The sequence below is a fragment of the Crinia signifera genome, chromosome 11 (genome assembly GCF_055691185.1).
Source record: "Crinia signifera chromosome 11, ASM5569118v1, whole genome shotgun sequence".
NCBI classification, from domain to species: Eukaryota; Metazoa; Chordata; class Amphibia; order Anura; family Myobatrachidae; genus Crinia; species Crinia signifera.
This window is the reverse complement of record NC_139227.1, coordinates 40577384-40596373: the sequence shown is the minus strand read 5'-3', so window position 1 is coordinate 40596373 and position 18990 is coordinate 40577384. Positions and strand designations below refer to the sequence as shown.

At 45.0% G+C, this 18990-nt stretch overlaps 1 protein-coding gene across 1 annotated transcript in view; it reads right to left on the bottom strand.

The window, feature by feature from the left end:
• Window positions 1-18990, bottom strand: part of LOC146045855 (neural-cadherin-like) — a 99270-nt gene that overhangs the window by 19911 nt on the left and 60369 nt on the right. Inside the window, exons 15-22 of the mRNA XM_083164964.1 lie at window positions 18589-18775; window positions 14443-14586; window positions 13071-13354; window positions 10521-12132; window positions 6162-6255; window positions 5566-5747; window positions 2877-3106; window positions 1651-1928 (exon numbers count right to left, since the gene is read on the bottom strand). Coding sequence (XP_083021090.1) covers window positions 1651-1928; window positions 2877-3106; window positions 5566-5747; window positions 6162-6255; window positions 10521-12132; window positions 13071-13354; window positions 14443-14586; window positions 18589-18775 — 3011 coding nt within the window. The remainder of the gene's footprint in view (window positions 1-1650; window positions 1929-2876; window positions 3107-5565; window positions 5748-6161; window positions 6256-10520; window positions 12133-13070; window positions 13355-14442; window positions 14587-18588; window positions 18776-18990) is intronic.

Here is an 18990-nt window from a genome sequence, read left to right as displayed (position 1 = left end):
TGATCGATTTATATGGACCCATTTATTGATTTTTTGATTGATTATATTTCACGATTTTTCTGTATGTCATATTTTATACATTATGTATTATTGTTCTTATTAACAAATAATTTATATCCATTCATATCCTTATGTATTTTATTCTTTGCTTTTTGCCTGTCTCTTTTGAAATGACTGTCATAAACGAAAGATGATTTATAATAATAATATTATTATTCTGTATACTGCCTTTACCTAAAATCATCCGTGGATTCGTGTTAATAAGATCCAGATTTAAATTTAACATGCTCCCTGGTCAGATCTCTCGAGATCAGACACTTGGGCGTTGCTATGACAACGCGATATTCCGTCCGGACCCCGCCTCCCTGCCGTGGAGCATCACACGTTGTGTGATGAAATGACGTTGTCTTCCCCGGCAGACGAGTGCGGCTAAGGATGCATATCCTGTTGCCGAGCGCGACGCGAATCGCGTAATGCATCACGTGACCGCGTCTGTTGCTCGGCAACGCATCTGTTGTGCCCGGAACTCCGTATGTGGATCGCCGCCAACGTTGCTGATACCGGCAATCGGCACGTGACGGCGATACGCTGCGGAGACCACTGTGGCACAACCAGGGAAGCACCTCTCAAAATGTGTAAGTAAACACTCTGACCATATTCTTCTACCTGAAAACAGATTTAATTACTGCGGTCATGTGACCTAACAAAGGGACCTCCCTGTTTTCCTTTTTCTTATTATATAAAAAACGATTTCTGATATACAAAATGGTTTTATAGTTATATGACTGCCTCCATTATAAATATGATTATTATGTTTAGTACTGAAAAACACGGTTCTCATGATAGAAATGTTTTTAGTTTGTAATTATGCACGCAGGTGAATCTCATAGTTGATTAGCTATCAGGTATAAAACCATGTCCTGAACCCATCACAAACATACTTGCTCCTGATGAAGCCGGTGATACCCGGGGAAACGCGTTGAGCACCTGTGAATACCGCTGTTCCTTTGCCATCATTCTCTCTGCCAAGTGACCCGTCCATCTCTTCCCAAAAGACCCTCGTTTTTTCCTGGACTGCTTCATTTGTGGGATAACTGCACGATCCCTAAACGATCCAGATGTATAGAAGAGGACACTAGTGGGAATCTTGAGTCCTTGAAATTATAGGACATCCTTTTGGACATCGTGTCACAGCATCAGGCCATTCAAATCGGGCCAAATGGGATGGTAATATACAGCTCAAATTCTCTTATTCACAAATTGAACTTCAAGCTAATCCAGCTCAAATACTTGATTATCCCCGTGATAACTAGCTTCAATTCTTCATTACTAAAGTGATTCACCTTTTTATATATTTTTATATATATTTTTTTATATTGTTATAATATTGTTATTAATAAATTGTTATATTGTTCTGAGAACCGTGCATTACATTATTCCTAAAACAGCCAGCGCCGGCACAACTCTTTCTTTTTTCAATGCAATGGTTCCTGCCCCCACAATGCAATGGTTCCTAGCAGCACAATGGAATGGTTCCTGGCCCTGGACCATGTCTGGGAGTATGTTGATAACTGTACTGGTCAGAGAGTGTCAGAATACTACACCTTGACTGGCTATACCCAGCTCCTACAGACTAATGACCAAACTTACCGGTATCCACTAGTAGCATCTACACAAGTCCCACCATTTAGACATGGGTTTTGGGGCAAAGAGTTGCAGAAATTTCGAGCCCGGCCGGACGATGGACACCTGCACGCTGCACTCAAGTTGTGGATGACTGAAACAAAGGAGGCGCTTCCCCCATCTACAAGTTTTGGGGAGTCTGTGATTCTGCTGTGTTCGGTGCACCCGCCACCCCTCAAACATACTGCACGTAGGCAGAAGTCGGCTCCTCCTGGGAATATCTCCGTACGCACAGCTGCCTGGATCTGACATGGGAGAAAAAGACGATGAAACAGGAGGGAAAGAGCCATTGGAGTGAAAGGATAGATTTTATGTCAGCAGACAAATGGTATTGTGGTGTACAGCTGTGTACAGCCAGATGCATTATTCATGTGACAAGCACAACTTTCACATTCGGCAGGTCTTCTGAAGCCAGCCTGACTGAGCACATCACAATGTCCCTCCTTACATGTAGGCTTCTCATCCAGGTAGAGTGGGTCCATCACACCGAATTAGCGTTCTCTGAGTCAGTAGTGCACCAGTCTCTGCCGACGTATCATGCTCCTCATTCTGGAAATGATTGCATTTCCTTACCTCGTCTCTTAATACCAGACACTTACAGTATGTCTCCCCTTCTCCCCAAAATACTACTTGTCTTCCCTAATTCTATACCCAACATTGTCAGAGACATGGGAGAACAGCATTTTCCGATGGCCTCATTCTTTAAATCTCCCAAGCCCTTAAACTTATTCTAGTCAATATTTTTGGCTTTCTTAATCTTTTACTCTTTTTTGTGGGGTTTGCTGTGAGTGTTTCATTATTTTCTTTTTTATATATATATATATATATATATATATATATATATATATTAACATAAATCTCTTTGTTGGTTTTAAATCCATTTGATTAACTTTTGGGTAGATCATAATAAACAGATACAGTATGAAGCATCTTTGGAACATTACTCTCCAATCCCCTCTATCACCTCACAGCCTGTTTCCTTCTGTTTTTTTAAGCCTACGGTTTTATTTTATAGATTGTGATAGCATTTTGGCTTACGTGTTGCTAATTGGCAACATTCAATACAATCGAAAATGCAAAAAAACAAACTTTAATTCCACCAGCAGCAAAGCAGGAGATCATGGAGACACACAATGTGTACAAGCGAGACCACTTCTAGCAGACAACTGATAGGGATTGAGCTGGGAACCCACCTTGTCTCTGTGTGAGACGATCGCACTAAGCAATTGCTCAGCTCTGTAGTAGGAGGAGGATGAACTCAGGACAGCCAGTCGCAGTTCCGTCACTTGCTCTTCGCTGCTCAGGCTGAAGATCTGGACATCTCCTGGCTGAGCTGGGATGACTTCCACCAGGGCCTTACGCAGTTGATCGGCCTTGCTCACCCCTAGCTGATCCCTCTGTATAAACTCTTCCGCTGTGACATCTAAAGAAATATATCCAGTAAAGAAACAAAGGGCGAAATCGCAAAAGTCACAAATTTGGACCATATTACATTTCGCCCAGAATGTCAGTACGAAACTAGTATGGTACATACCACATTGGGCTCAGATACACTAATCAATATTGTAGGATTATTATCCTGTGATCTTATGACATGGCTCCAAGGGCGTAACTACAATAGGTTCAGGGGGTGCAGAGGCGTACCTAGATAATCGTGGGCCCCATAGCAAAAGTTTGTAAGGGCCCCCTATTTAGCAACTGGTGGTGATAAATGTCTGTAAAACATATACTTAGACAGCAAAGATGGGCCCCCTTCAGCTCTGGGCCCCATAGCAGCTGCATCCCTTGCACCTGAGGTAGTTACACCCGTGGGTGCAGCTGCTATGGGGCCCAGAGCTGAGAGGCTGTAAAACAGGGTTGCCGACTTTCGAAAAATCTTCTCCGGGAGAAGCCCGAGAGGAAACTTGCATTACGAGTTTTGGGGGTGGGGCTTAACTGTGACGTCATTAAGCCCCACCCCCATTACGGCAAATAGCCGAAAGAACTGATATCCATGGAGGGGGCGGAGCTAAAATGACACGAATGTGCAGTTTTAGCTCCGCCCCCTCCCCTGAGACCTGCCGATTGCGGCATATAAATGCCGCGATCGGGGGACTCAGTGGGGGTTCCCCTGATTCCGGGAGGGTTGCCCACCCTTCCAGGGGCCGGGAGGAAGGACCCGATTTTCGGGAGACTCCCGCAAATTCCGGGAGGGTCGGCAACCCTGCTGTAAAAGTATCATGTGCTATATACATTTTTCAGCATTAGTTGATGAATAGGGGCCCTTACAAACTTTTGCTATGGGGCCCACATGTTACACCACTGCATGGCTCTCTATGTATTGCTTGTAATAATAGTTGTGTGCCACTTGGAGGCTGGGATAGGGAATGTCATCCTTTGGTTCCACCTAGGACAATGACCCAGGATTTTCCCAGTGTGTATTAGTCTTTGCTTAGAGAGGAGTCGGTCAGTTGGCAAAGTTGTAGATGTTGGCTGAGTTCATGCTTTAGAGAGAATGAACCGCATGGAGACCAGTAGCGGCTCAGTTCAAACTTCAAATGGGGGATGCCAAGTTCCCCCTCCCCAAATACTACCACACATTGGCCCGTATTCTAGTTGACTGGGACGGATGCGTATTTCGGACAGGAACCGAGTGTTCTTAGCTCCGCCTACTGTACGGATCGTTCACACCATCCGAATGCGAACACCTCCCCCATCCTCCGATGGTCGCCGACCATCAAATGATGGACCGAGCGGTCAGGCAGCACCGAGTGCTCCAGACCACTCGGACATTTTTCCGTAAAAAAGCAGTGATATGGGTGGGCAGCTGACATCTGGCTATGTCAGCTGTCCGCCCCCCACACGTGCGTCACGGCCACATTACCATACGTACGCCCAGTTTTTTCACGGGAACGCCCATGAAACGCAGGGCGTATGCATATGGTAATGAGCCCAAACATCCCTTCACGACCCTCTCCACCCCCTGCTCGGATGGTTCCATACAATCGTTTTCTGCACAGACCTTACTCCGTGTTCGGACGTGCGAGGCGTTCGCACATGAGCAGATACGCCTCTGCACATGTGCAAATACCAAACATTAGCCGTCCGACCGCACACGGAGCCATCCGACTCAATGAGAATAAGGACCATTGTCGGCTGGGACTCACTGGCAGATGGTGTGGCTCCCCTATTTGAATGTTGGTCTGAGATGCAGCCCCCACCTGGATCCGCCACTAGTGGAGACTGCTAAACATTTTCTATGCATATAATGAAAAAAAAAAACACCCACAATGTATTAAAGGAAAAAGCAGGTAAGAAGATTCTACAGGGAGCAAGACAAAGGAAAAAGTCATAAAATAATTTGGTAATTGAACTGAAAGGAGCAATCTCATATTTAACTGTTACTTAATGATGCACCTTATCAGTGTCAGACTGGAAGAATCAATGGCCCACCTGGGAGATGCAGAGTGGGCCTGATTATAAGTTGTGACTAGCCACCATAGGGGGTAAGGCCAACCAACACAGAGGGACGTGACCCACTATTAGGAGGACATAGACTACAGGGCCTCTTTATAAAGGAGGGTTCAGGGGTGGATACAGGGGTGTCAGGACCACCCAATTTGATTGCCATGAGGACTAATCTTTGAGAAGTTTCCATAGATATGAGTCAAGCACCCAGGTTCATCTACTGTCCTGCTTTACCAAGCAAAATGTAAGTTCATGGTCTGGAGCCTGAAACCTAGAGGCAGGAGTTGGTCCCAAAGGGAATTTCCAGGGGTATGAGATAGCTCATGCTTACAATTAAAGTGGTTGTGGATGAAGAAAGTAAACATGAAAATTGAGGTTGGAATGTGAAGTTTTACAATGGGTTGTTAAGATGGGTCAGAATAAAACTCTCCATACTTGTTAGTGCCAGAGATATGGAGTTGGAGATGGCCTCGCTCTTTATCTCCTTTACATGAATTTGCACGGTAGATAAAACATCTGGCCAAACACCGTCTGAAACTATAACTGTTAGATTGTAAGTTCCTTGGTCGCTATTCTCCATTAGCAGATTTCCCGTGTTATGGTCCAATAGAAAGTGCCTAAAGAAGAAGAATATTCAGTAGGAAGATTTGATGGAAAGTTTGCGCTGGGGGGGTGGAGTTTATGGGAGGTTTCTTGCTGAGGGGAGGAGTTAATGAGAGGTTTGGAGCTTAGGGAGAGGAGTCTATGAGAGGTTTGAGCTTAGGGGGAGGAGCTGATGAGAGGTTTATATTAACTGAGGGGAGGAGCTGATGAGAGGTATTTAGCTGAGGTGGAGGAGCTGATGAAAGGTATATATTAACTGAGGGGAGGAGCTGATGAGAGGTATTTAGCTGAGGTGGAGGAGCTGATGACAGGTATGTAGCTGAGGGGGAGGAGCTGATAAGCAGTATCTAGCGGAGTGGAAGTAGCACATGATTTGTGTGGACATGAATCACTCCCTCTGTGAGCGTGAGTTGCAGTATGGAGCTTACGCAGGCATCTCCAAGGCAGCTGTATAGGTTTTATTATTCCAGTCGTCTTCATCTGGAGCAAAGACCTTCCCAATTTCAGCCTGGGATGAAGACGCTATGCAGAGGAAACAACAAAATATTGGGGTCATTTGCAATCATCAATGTATTTAGTCACACCATTGGTTTTACCATCCAAACTTTCCCTAAGGCAGGTGCTGTCTCCTATGTTGGCGGACATGCGCCTTTCAATGTATCGTACTCTCTACCAGCGACACAGCTCGCCACCCGGAAGGGCTCAAAATCTCTCATTCTTCATCTTATTTACACCCTACTATCTCCATTACCATGTTACTATATGTGTTCTGGTTTACCAGACACTTTAGTAAAAAAAGAGCAAAACAAGCAGTAAAAAGTCATTTATGCCATCGTAATGATAATAATATTATAGCACCCGGACATAAAACAACTCTGAATTCAATAACGTTAATTATTCTAACCGGTTCTTCTCCCATCTTCCTAAATTTATCAACCTAACAAAGCATGAAAGCATTGTGGTAACAAAAAGAGGCCCCATTATATAAATATTAATTCCGATCAATGTCCGCTCCTGAAACTGGTTACTTACGGCTAATTCTGTCACAAACAATCCATGTTTACGTCTAAAGATCCGCAGCGCATGTATTTTACATGCCATTAACCTACTTAACTAAAAGATTCTATGAATGCAGTTTATATGCGTACAGTATGTACTTTTAGTTGTTGTTTTGTGGTTTTGTTTTTGTTGCTTATTCCGCCTTCTTAACCTTACACGCTTTTGTTAGCTTCAGATGGGGCGTCAAAACTCTAAAGCAAACACGTCGCTGGTAAGCTGACCTTTATTTTTAAAAAGAAAATGTTTTTTTTTGCCGTGTTGTGTTTGTCTTGCGTATAATCAGCTTCAAGTACAGTTCAAAAACTGAATAACATTATAGCAGTCTCCAACCATTAGAGTAAATATATCCTTGGAGCAGGGCTGACGTTCCAGGGGAGTGAAACATCAAGATTAATGGTTTCAGTAAATTAGAGAAACGACTGAAAGGGTGACCGCTACATTTGAATGCCAATAAATGCAAAATAATGCATTTGGGACACAGAAATCCAGCATTTCACTGTCATGTATTGGAACAAGGAGAGAGGAATGAGATGAGGGAGCCGTTATTTTAGGTGATTCACAAGGCAAGGGAAAAAAAGACGATATAATTTAAAATGCCAGCTGGATGTATGGGGCATAGGATGAGGAATTAAATAAGTCATGTTATTTTCTAGAAGGAGCTGAACGCTCGCCCAGGCGATTTATTTGCTAGATCTGTTTTACATATTTAAAATGGCAAAAGCTCAGGGGGGTAGAAAATAAAACAGAAAATAATTTGCACGGCTGCGGTGATTTATAAACTCTACCATAGAGGGAAAAACCCATAGTTTTCACAGAGCCAACTTATCTCACATATATGTCTGCGGTATTGTCTGGCCAAGCTAAGTGTACCACATATTGTACCAATACTTGCCCATATAATAATGTGTGGGCTCAGTGCCACAGGATTGTGCATGTGCCCCTTGGGCCGGCAGACTATGGCAAACGTGAAGAAGCAGAACATACGCTTCTCTGGGTAGCGGAGCGCCTGTCCAGGCACCTATTGAACATATTGAACCTATTGCGCTAGGGCAGCAACCGTACCACCTCTCATCCTTGTGCTCTAGGTGGCACTACAGGACACATGCCCAAGAGCAGAGGCACAGCCACCATGGGTGAAGGTTGTGCAAATGAGTTAAGAGCATCCAATGACCCTTGACTCAAGGACCACCCTGCACCCTGAAGGCCAGTAAACTTTGAGCTTGTTATTTACTGCAATGATAGTAGAGTGGATTGGAACTCCAACTTATGGTCCAAAGCTTCTTCTTTTTTTTTTTTTTGGGGGGGGGGGGGGGGGGGGGTGGGGGGGGGTCAGGCTTTGACATTACATATAGTTACATATAAACATTGGGTGTCCTTAATGGTGGCTGCCAACACCCTAGGGAGCAGTCCAAATATTAAAGGTTCTCAATAGACCAGCCTTTTGTCTTGACTTGCTAAGCTCCTGGTCTGAAAGAATAGAGCAGTGCAGAGTGCATTCTAGGGCCCGCCATACCATAGAGCAAGGATGGGGAACCTTCGGCCCTCCAGCTGTTGTGGAACTACACATCCCAGCATGCCTTGTTACAGTTTTGCTATGTGGCCATGCTACAACTGTTGCAGGGCATGCTGGGATGTGTAGTTCAACAAAAGCTGGCGGGCAGAAGGTTCCCCATCCCTGCCATAGAGGGTATTAGTGAATGACAAACACACACACAATACAGTGGGCATCCTGGTGACCATCATACAAGGAGCAACCTAGTGACCGATATGCAAAACATAATAAAAGTGACTGTAAAGGTGCCCACAGTAGCATCAATTTTACTGTGCTATGTGTTTTTGACTGTACAATGGTTCTATACAATTTTTCTTTCAGCTTGCGATGCGATGTGCACTTGGATGCATGCGATGCGATGTGATGAACCCATGTTTGTAATGTTAATTTATTAGATGTAGTCTAAAAAGTACGTGCAGCATGTACTTTTTTAGACATACAATATCGGCTCCCGGGAACGCGCATCGCATCGCACAAGCCCATAAACACCACCCGATAATTGTACATAAGATGCGTTTTGTACTTAAACAGTACAAAATGCATTCGATAATTGATGCGTCTGTGGGCACCTTTAAAGAAAACAGTATCCTAGTGACCGTAACACTGCACAGAGAGCTTTCTAGTGACCGCCACACTAAACAGAGAGCTTTCTAGTGACCGGCACACTAAACAGAGAGCTTCCTAGTGACCGCAACACTTAACAGAGAGCATCCTAGTGACCGCAACACTTAACAGAGAGCATCCTAGTAACCGCCACACAGAGAGCATTCTAGTGACGCCACACTAAACAGATAGCATTCTAGTCACCGCCACACTAAACAGAGAGCTTCCTAGTGACCGCCACACTAAAAAGAGAGCATCCTAGTGACCGCCACACTAAACAGAGAGCATCCTAGTGACCGCCATACTAAACAGAGAGCATCCTAGTTACATATGGCACAGCTACTTAACTGCCTTGGGTATCTGATGCCAACTTCTTTTCCTACATCCATATTATTAGCTCTTCCCTTCACTAAAATGGATCAGTTCTGCAGATTCTGCACTATGAAGGTTCTCATTCTATATCCTCCACCTATATCCTTCCTCTTTCTTCTCACTATGGCCCTTATTCTGATCGGTGTGGCCGGAGCCAAATATGCGGCCAGGACCGTGCGTGCGAAACCCCGCCTTCCATACGGATCGCCAACTCCATCCGTATGCGGTAAGAAGCTGGCCGAACGGACCGCACGTGTATTTTTCACGGAATACGCCTCCTCCATCTCAGGGAACCTCCCCCATCATTCGATGGTCGCTGACCATCGAATGCAGGACCAAGTGCTCCACCAGCTCCCGCAACCTCAGACCACACGGGCATTTTTCCGTGCAAAAGCAGGGATCTGGGCAGGCAGCTGACATCCGGCGATTTCATATGTCCGCCCCCTACACGTGCGTCACGAGTGCATTACCATACGTACGCCCAGCGTTTGCATGGAAACGCCCATGAAACGCGGGGCGTATGCATATGGTAATGAGCCTAAATAGCCCTTCACGCCCCTCTCCACCCCCTGTTCGGAGTGTTCACATATCATGCGGGATTTGGCCGTACGCCCCGCTCGCACATGCGCAGAGACGCCTCTGCACATGTGCAGACCCAAAACATCGGCGGCCCGAACGCACGCGGATATAACCGCACTGTTCAGAATAAGGGCCTATATTCTAATCTACCTTACTCCTTCTCCCCATACCACCTCTATCCCTCTTCCTCCTAACCTTCTCCGTGGACCCCTTCCTCTTTCCACCATCATTCAGCCTCAGTAACATGATAATGTGCTTGCAATTTTTTTTTTTTAGCCAAGAACCTCAGCAATCTGTGTGTCCACCTTTCTTCTCCATAGTAATCAGATGTTGTACTCTCTGATATTAATGGTGATTGACTTGTCATCCCTTGAAGAGGATGAATTAGTCAGTGCCATGGACATAACAGTCTGACTAGTTATGAACATTATATAGTATCTTCAAATGCTAACAAATTAAAGCATGGTTGTAGTGTGGACCTCCGTGACCAAAATCCATAATACCAAATCAATATTGGTGGCTGCTTAATCTATTGGATAGCACAGTTATAATATATTCCTTATATGATGAGTTTTTTGGGGGATTTGGAATACTCTTGTACTAAATGAATGCTCTTACTAACCTCCATGGGTGTAAATGTAGATTTCCTTGTGGCCTCCTACGTGACCATTATCATTCTCATCACCGATAGTTATAGTCAGCATGTTTGTGGCACTCATCGGTGGATTCCCGCTATCTGTTATAATCACAGGGAGGTGAAACTCTTTCTCTTGTTCTCTATCAAAGCCTCTCTGGGTCTGAATTGAGGCTGTGCTATTCCCATGATCCACCAGAAGGAAGTCGGAAAAATTCTGCTTGTTAACAGGCAGAGAGAAACGAAAGGGTGGGCCGTTCTCCAATGAGTCCAGGTCTACAGCATGCAATAAGATGGAGCTCTCATTCACATGTATAGTCTGAGGCCAGGGTGCATTCTCCCAAACTACAGGCTTATATATGCCTTCAAACATTGGGCCATTATCATTAACATCCAGTAGCTCAAGAAACACAGTCGCTGTGCCAGTTTGTGGTGGAGAACCCTCATCAGTAGCCAAAATGACAAGGGTGTATTGAGAAAGGACTTCGCGGTCCAGGGATTTCGTCACCATAACAGAGCCAACTTGGTCAACAGAAAATTCACCAAGAGCATCAGAATCGGGTCTAATACTGTAAGTAATTTGTCCATTTTCCCCAGAATCTGCATCAGATGCAGTGACTTGTGTGATTAAACTCCCTACAGTTATATTTTCATAAAAAGGGACCACGTGCACCAGTGAAGGACTGAATACAGGAGAGTGGTCATTGCAGTCTTGTAATTCAATGATACACTGTGAAATGCTGGAGAAATTTGGATCTTCCACCTTAATTGTGAGGTTAAACAAACGTTCTTGGGGGTTCTCATAGTCTAATTTTTTTTTCAATTTTATTTCCGCCTGATGATTTTTCCTAGTGTTTTCAATGGAAAACTTCTGATCTGGATCTCCATCAATGATACTAAAGGTTAGCAAAGCATTGTCCCCAATATCCATGTCTGTTGCAAAGACCTGAAGGACATTAGAGTTGACTTCACTGGATTCCAAGATGACCGCAGTCCAGGTATCCTTAGTAAATGTTGGGGCATTGTCATTAATGTCTAATATTGTGACAGTTGCCGTACCAGTGGTGGAAAGTCCACCGCCATCTCGAACTTCAACCACAATGAAGAAGGAGTCATTCTCTTCTCTATCGAGATTACCTTGGGCTGTATAAATGGAACCAGTACTGCGATTAATGCCAAACCTTTCTAAGCTCAACAAATTTAATGGATCAGGCACTATGGAATAGGTCAAAATGGCATTTAGACCCTGATTTTTATCATCTAGATCTACAGCAGCCATCTCCATAACCGAGGTGTTTGGTGGTGCATGTTCTACCACACTAGCATTGCAAATGTTTAATGGACAGATGAACTTGGGAGCATTATCATTGATGTCCTGTACATAAATGATTACATCTGTGAATCCTGTGAGTCCATCCCCTTCGTCATCAGTGGCAAGTGCCACGAATCTCCAAATTGAGTGTTCCTCACGGTCCAGGGTTTCCATTGCAAATATGCTTCCAGTCTTCTCATTGATGGTAAATATGTTCTCGGCACCGGTTCCATGTAGCGAGTACTTCAAGCCACCCTGTTCATCGTGATCTGGATCAGTGGCTGAAACCTGGGCCGCGAAAAGAAGAAATATTGATTAACGTGAAACCAGTTTATTGGATATTATTCTAATATATGCATAAATTTGAATAAATGAATAAATTATTATCTAAAATGAACCCTCTTACAATGATTGCATTGCGTTCTACTGTACTGCGCTCCATTTATAGCAGGGAAAGTTATTATTGATCTTGCCTAGGGAGTTGACCCAGCTCTGACTTGTAAAAGTTAAAGTCATAACCGATCATTTAAAATACACTGTAAGTGGGAGGTCGTTTTCAGTAGCCATGAATTACAGTAGGTCTACTTTGATTATTCCAGATAAATGGCTCACAGATTGGAGTTCACTTTCAAAAATACATGGCAAGCAGGCAGCTGAGTTCTAGATGGGTATAGAAGTAGTACTGAGCACTTGTATATTTGTACAAGAAACACTTTATCAAGGAAAATGTGATGGGACTTAAAACAAAAACAAAGTATCTGCTCAAGCTGCTATTGGATGATTGAGACATCTGAGAAAGTCTTACAGTTTTAGAAAGGAAATGGTACTGGGCACAGTATGAGATATCATGATTCAACACTCTTCTATCTGGGTGATTTCACGACCCAGCACTCTTCTATCTGGGTGATTTCATGACCCAGCACTCTTCTATCTGTTTGATGTCAGGACACAACACTTTTCTATTTGTGTGATGTCATGCCCAGCACTATTCTATCGGTGTGATGCCATGACCCATAACTCTTCTATCTGTGCGATGTCCTGGCCCAACACCCTAATAAGGTTTATTAAATACAATTTCCATAAAAGTCCCACTGTGGATACAAAAAATTAAAAAGATTAAACATGATCATAATCAAATTATTAGACACTTATGTAACACCAATGAATTTCTATGTAATGGCTACATTTAGACGAGTAACCTGCACTGTACAGGAGTATATTCTCACCTGCAGCACAAAAGTTGGTAGCTCAACCAGTTCCTCTGATATCAGTCCCCGGTACTCATTTAGAGAAAAGACCGGAGCTTCGTCATTTTGGTTTAAGACATTGATGGTCACTGTAGCATAATCCTCCCACTTCCCGTCCGACGCCAACAAAGTGAGGACATAGACCTTAACGCCTTCGTAATCCAGGGGGTGAACAACCAATATGGATCCCGTTTCTGGGTTCACATCCAGAACACCCCCAATGTTGCCCGCTGTGATTTGATACCTGATGTTCGCATTCATGCCTATAGAAGAATAGAAGGTTTTAGCGTGGCCGGGACTATTCATAGCAATAGATATAGAAGGCCTACTTAGAACACCTATGTCGGTAATCAGAATCAGAACCAGATTATTTCACCTAACTGGAATTGTGTATTCCCCCCGTGCTTGTGTGGGTTTCCTCCGGGTACTTCGCTTTCCTCCCACAATACAAAAATATACAGGTAGGTTAATTGGCTCCCAACAAAATTAACCCAATAATTAATGTGTGTACATGTGATAGGGAATATTGGGGGTTATTCTGGTTTGTTTCCTTGCATGCAATGTTTATTATCTGCGCATGTGCATTTCTGCCATTGAGGCCGGAGGGCATGGGGTGGCAGCGGTTAGTAGCACCCATGGGAATGCCCAGCGTTTCATAGGCGTTCCCATGGAAATCACCCTGTGACATCGGTGCCGCCATTTTCTCCTTAGGAATACATGCAAAACTAAGACACCTTAGAATGTTTTCGTTTTGTGTGTACCCTCCACATCATTCGATGGTTGGCGACCATCGAATTATGTGGGTGTTTCCCCAGAGGCTGCGAAAAGGATGTTAATGTAAAACATCCATTCGCAGGCGTGCGGCCGAATTTGGCCTGCTAAGGGGGGGGGGGGGGGGGTGGTGGCGCTGTGTGTCAACCAGAATAAGGGCCATAGAGTGAAAGCTCCACTGGGGCAGGGACTGATGTGAATGTTCAAATATTCTCTGTAAAGCGCTGCAGGATATGTGTGCGCTATATAAATAACTGGTAATAAATAATAAATAAATACATTATTACTGCATTATAGAGTGTGAGTTCAGCATTATATTGTAATGTGAGCATAGTACACAACTGTATATAATAGGTACAACTCAGTGTTTTCAAAACTTTTGCATTGCGTAAAAACTTTCCTATGGGTCTACGCATGATGCAGTGATAAGTGGAGAAGTCCGCCTATTGGTTCCCTGATTGGGGCTAATGTGAAAGGGCGTACAAGGTACCAGATCGGAGCTAGACATTTATAACCACGAACGCCTAAGCAGGAACCACAACAACAAGAATAAAAGATAAATATCATAAGTCGGAGCCACCTTCATCGGGGTCATTGGCGCTCACGGTCACCACGACGGATCCGACATCCCGATCCTCATCCACGTTCACATAATAGGCGCTCTGAGTGAAGGACGGCTGGTTATCGTTGACATCGCTGATAAAAATGCGCACGTACGCCGTGTCTAGAGAGACAAGAGGCAGGAAATTAAAATACTTGAATGAGCCACTTATGTCAGCTACAATTCCTGGGCCTGCCGAGACGAGCGGTAAATGAAAACTAATATGCAGACGATAGAGGAACAAACCCTCCAGGCTGGGAACAATTTATACAGCCGCATTATTCCAAAAGCTCTTGAAGATGAAATGAACGTCATGATCAATTCCCTTCCACAGTTAACATGGGTAGAACTGATTTCTGATGTCAGTGGCTTTTTATTTTGGGTCTGATGCCCCAATAATACCATTTAGATGGGATAAATTCCCTCGACATCTACCTCCCTCCAGACGGATATATAGCTGCAGCTAAACACCATTATATATGCACAGTATTTATCTGTGTAGCCTGCAGCACAGCAATGGTCTAGATTTACTTTGCTGTCTGCACGTATATATTTTATTATTAGCAATGTCATTATAGGAATGCAACTTCTATACTTTCCATTTTAATGGCGACTTTAAGACGAATGTGTTTTAAACCTCCACCCCCCCCCCCCCCCCTTCCTACATAATGCCGTCGGCAAATTCAGCCCCTCCCAACATCAGCATTATTAAAGGAAAAATATGTCCATTGTTTTTAGAACCCAAATTAATATGACTTGCAAATGACTGTTTTCTGTATCCTAAAAGCCTTTTGGTAGAAATAGAGCATGTAAGCGCGCCTTTTCTCTGCAATATGGAGAAGGACCTGCCTAGAACCCATACACAAGGCCCCATACACATTATGCTACACACCGCAATGCCCCTTACACATTATGCAACACACCGCAATGCCCCTTACACAATATGCAATGCAACACACCGTAATACCCTTACACAATATGCAACACACCGTAATACCCTTATACATTATGCAACACACCGTAATACCATTATACATTATGCAACACACCGCAATGTCCCTTAGACATTATGCAACACACCGCAATGCCCCTTACCAGGGCCGGTGCAAGGGACCGGAGTGCCTCGTGTGTGTGTGTGTGTGGGGGGTGTTTGAGAAGCGGCGGGAGATACGGCGATGGCCGCAGTGTCGCTCCATGGGGGGGGGGGGGAGAATGCTCCCAAGTGACTGCCCTCCTGTGGCAGCGCCCTAGGCAAATGCCTAAGGCTGCCTAGTGGTGGCACCGGCCCTGCCCCTTACACAATATGCAACACAACGTAATACCCTTACACATTATGCGACACACTGCAAGGCCCCATACACATTATGCAGCACACCGTACCGCCCATTACAAACTATGCCAATACTCACAGCCTCATAAACACATAAAAAAATGACGACATAAACACAGATAAACACATAAAATAAAAAGTAAATAAAACATTTTTAACTTATTATTTCAATATAATCATACTGCATCTGTTGCTGCTGCAACATGTTTATGCGCAGTAGCCCATCTCACCAGCAGCAGCAGCCGGCAGGACTTCTCCCATACTTTCTGTCCCGGGCACACTGAGCTGGCACCGCAGGTCAAGCAGGATGCGGGGCGGGCACCAGCAGGCTTTGTGCGCATCACTCCTGTTTCTCTCCCTGTTTCCTGTTTGGCTTCTCACACACGGTGACGGCACCACACACACACACACCCCCCCCCCCCACCCCAGGCCAACCCTGCCTGGCTCCTTCCGCATGCTGCCACCCCTCGTCTGGCTCCTACTGCACGGTGCTGCACACTGGTACCCCCCACCGACTCCTTCCCCACAGCGCAACCCCCACCTGGCTCCTTACTCTCGTTGCTGTGGCGACGGTGCCCTGAAGCAGGTGGCCGCGGCGGCTCTATGATAAAATAATGAAGCTACTGAGGGTGCAGGGGACTGCCTGCTGTCCACGGGGGCCCCCCAGCCGCCGAGCCCCATAGCAGCTGCAACCCCTGCACCCTCGGTAGTTCCGCCACTGGAGCTGTGTATGTTCTATCTACAAGGGGCCCATTTATCATAAATCTCATATATTTAGGGGCATATTCTGGGGCACATGCAGGAGGGAGAGACAGGGGCAGTGGCGGTGCTGGGCCATGGGAAAGTCTAGTGTTGCTGGTCATTGCCATGTGGTACGCAGACGGGCCGATACCTGCTGGGATTGGGTGGCTGACGTCACATGACATCAGCCGCCCGCCCTGTCTTCGTCCCGGCACCTGGAAATAAAAGTCAGTTGAGACTAACTTTTATTTGCGATGGCAGGAGAAATCATTTGATGGTCAGCGATCTCCTGCATGCGGTGCTATGTGAGGGGATGTGCCTTTCAAGGGGAAATGACGACGGGACGGGGGGTATTCGGTGGGGTGGCGCGCTCTCTGGTGCTTACCAAGCTTACCAGAATCAGGGGCAGATTTATTAAGCTCGGTGAAGTGATAAACTTTAGTTTTTATCACCGGCCAATCAGCTCTTACCTGTCATTTTTCAAACCAAAAATGTAGCTTCACAGGTAGGAGCTGATTGGTCGGTGATAAAAACCAGACAGTTTATAACTTCTCTGAGCTTAATAAATCTGCCCCTCAGGCCCTTAATGTGGGCCCAAGATATGATTAGAATGTGCTATTACTTCAAGTTAATGTGTCACCCATGAATAGACTCTGTTTCTATTATTCCTGCAGGCAGAGGGGCTGGGGGCATGGCCAAAATGGGGCGTGACGTGGTGGAAGTGGTGTGAGTATAGACCACACCCTCTTGTTGCTAGGTACTAGGTCACACCCCCAAATTTCACCCACGCACCTTCGGCTGGCTTAGTGTCCCGCTTCTCATTAGTTCAATGTATTCAAAATGGATGTGTACTGGTGCTTGAGCGAATATGTCCAAAACCCATGGTAACAGAGGGGACGATTTACTAATGATAGTTCTATTTACTGGTGGTAGCTACAGATAGAGCCGCTCTCATCTGAGCGGCTGCCGCCACTCCGATCGCCAGCCCGCATAGGCAAATGTCAGAGATGTTCGCGCGCCCTATTCTCGGCAATGGACGCACAAGCTTGTGAGATGCTTGCTCGTCCATGTTCACCGGTGTGCCAACTGCCAGATACCAGCGGCTGGCACGCTGGCTACAATAAAGAGAGCGGCAATATCTGTAAAATATGATTGGGCAATATCTGTAGAATATGATTGGGCAATATCTGTAGAATATGATTGGGCAATATCTGTAGAATATGATTGGGCAATATCTGTAGAATATGATTGGCTTTCTATAGATTGATACATCTTCTTAATACCATAGGACAATGCAGAATGTCACGCAGCGGCCTACAGCAACCAATAATATTCCAGCCTCTAGGAGCCCAGTTTTTGCGGACAGATAACAGCTGACATGCGCTTGCCCGCTCACTTGCAGCAGTTATTGGCAACGCCGTTGTTTACCGAGCCCTATTACCATGCCCAATGGCAATTGAGAGAGAGCGTCACTGTCTGTATTATATTTACTTCATTCAATAGTTCTAAAGCCTTATCTGTCTGCAATATGCTACTGTAAGTGATATTTCTGTAATGGAATTTAAAACATCAGATTAATATGTAACTATTGAGGCGTGGTGAATTTCCAATGTGCCGCGCTCTTCCTGCGCTACACAGAGGTGTCTGAGCGAGCCTGAAGCGTACATCTTTGGAGTGCTCATGCTAGAGTGTACATTAAGGTTTATCATTTATTTCCAATTACTTGAATTGGACAAACTGTTTACAGCACCACAAGGTTATAACGCTCACTCTATCCACAAGACAAAGAATGACTGTCAGCATGCTGATTGGTGCGTGGCTGGAGATATCTACCAATCAGAGTATAGCATTCTATAACTGCCTCCCAGTTTGCAGCCAGTGAATGGCTTTCAGCATGCTGATTGGTGCATCGTTTTGACTGCAGTAAATCATGTATCTTTGAATCAAACCCAGGACGGGCGGCCTCTCTCCATAAAACATGGCCATAAATGGACACAGAAGTCTGTGGGCACGTCTAGCAATGGTCCTATGAGGACTACTTCTATTACACCTACCAGAGTTGGGCTGTCCATGTTTTCCAGGGCGAGCAGACTCTGAACCATCAGAAGACTTCACCTCCAGCAAGTAGGAAGTTTTTACCTCCCGGTCGAACAGCGATGCAGTGTAGATGTTGCCTGTTTGGGGGTCTATGTGGAACAGAGCATGGTCCCCGCTGCGGTCTTCCAGAATAGAATAAGTGATCTGAAGGTTGAGAAGATGGGGAAGGCAGGGACAAGACATAGAACTTGTAAAATGTACATTTCTGCCAAAGTATTTAAAACCAGGAACTTACAAAGTGTAACAAGAAATTTGAGAAAGAGGTTTTCCAACAGGGGATTGAAGGTCTGTCACTGAGCCAGATGCACTAAGCTTCAAAAGTGGTAAATTGGAGAGTGATAAACAACCAACCAATCAGC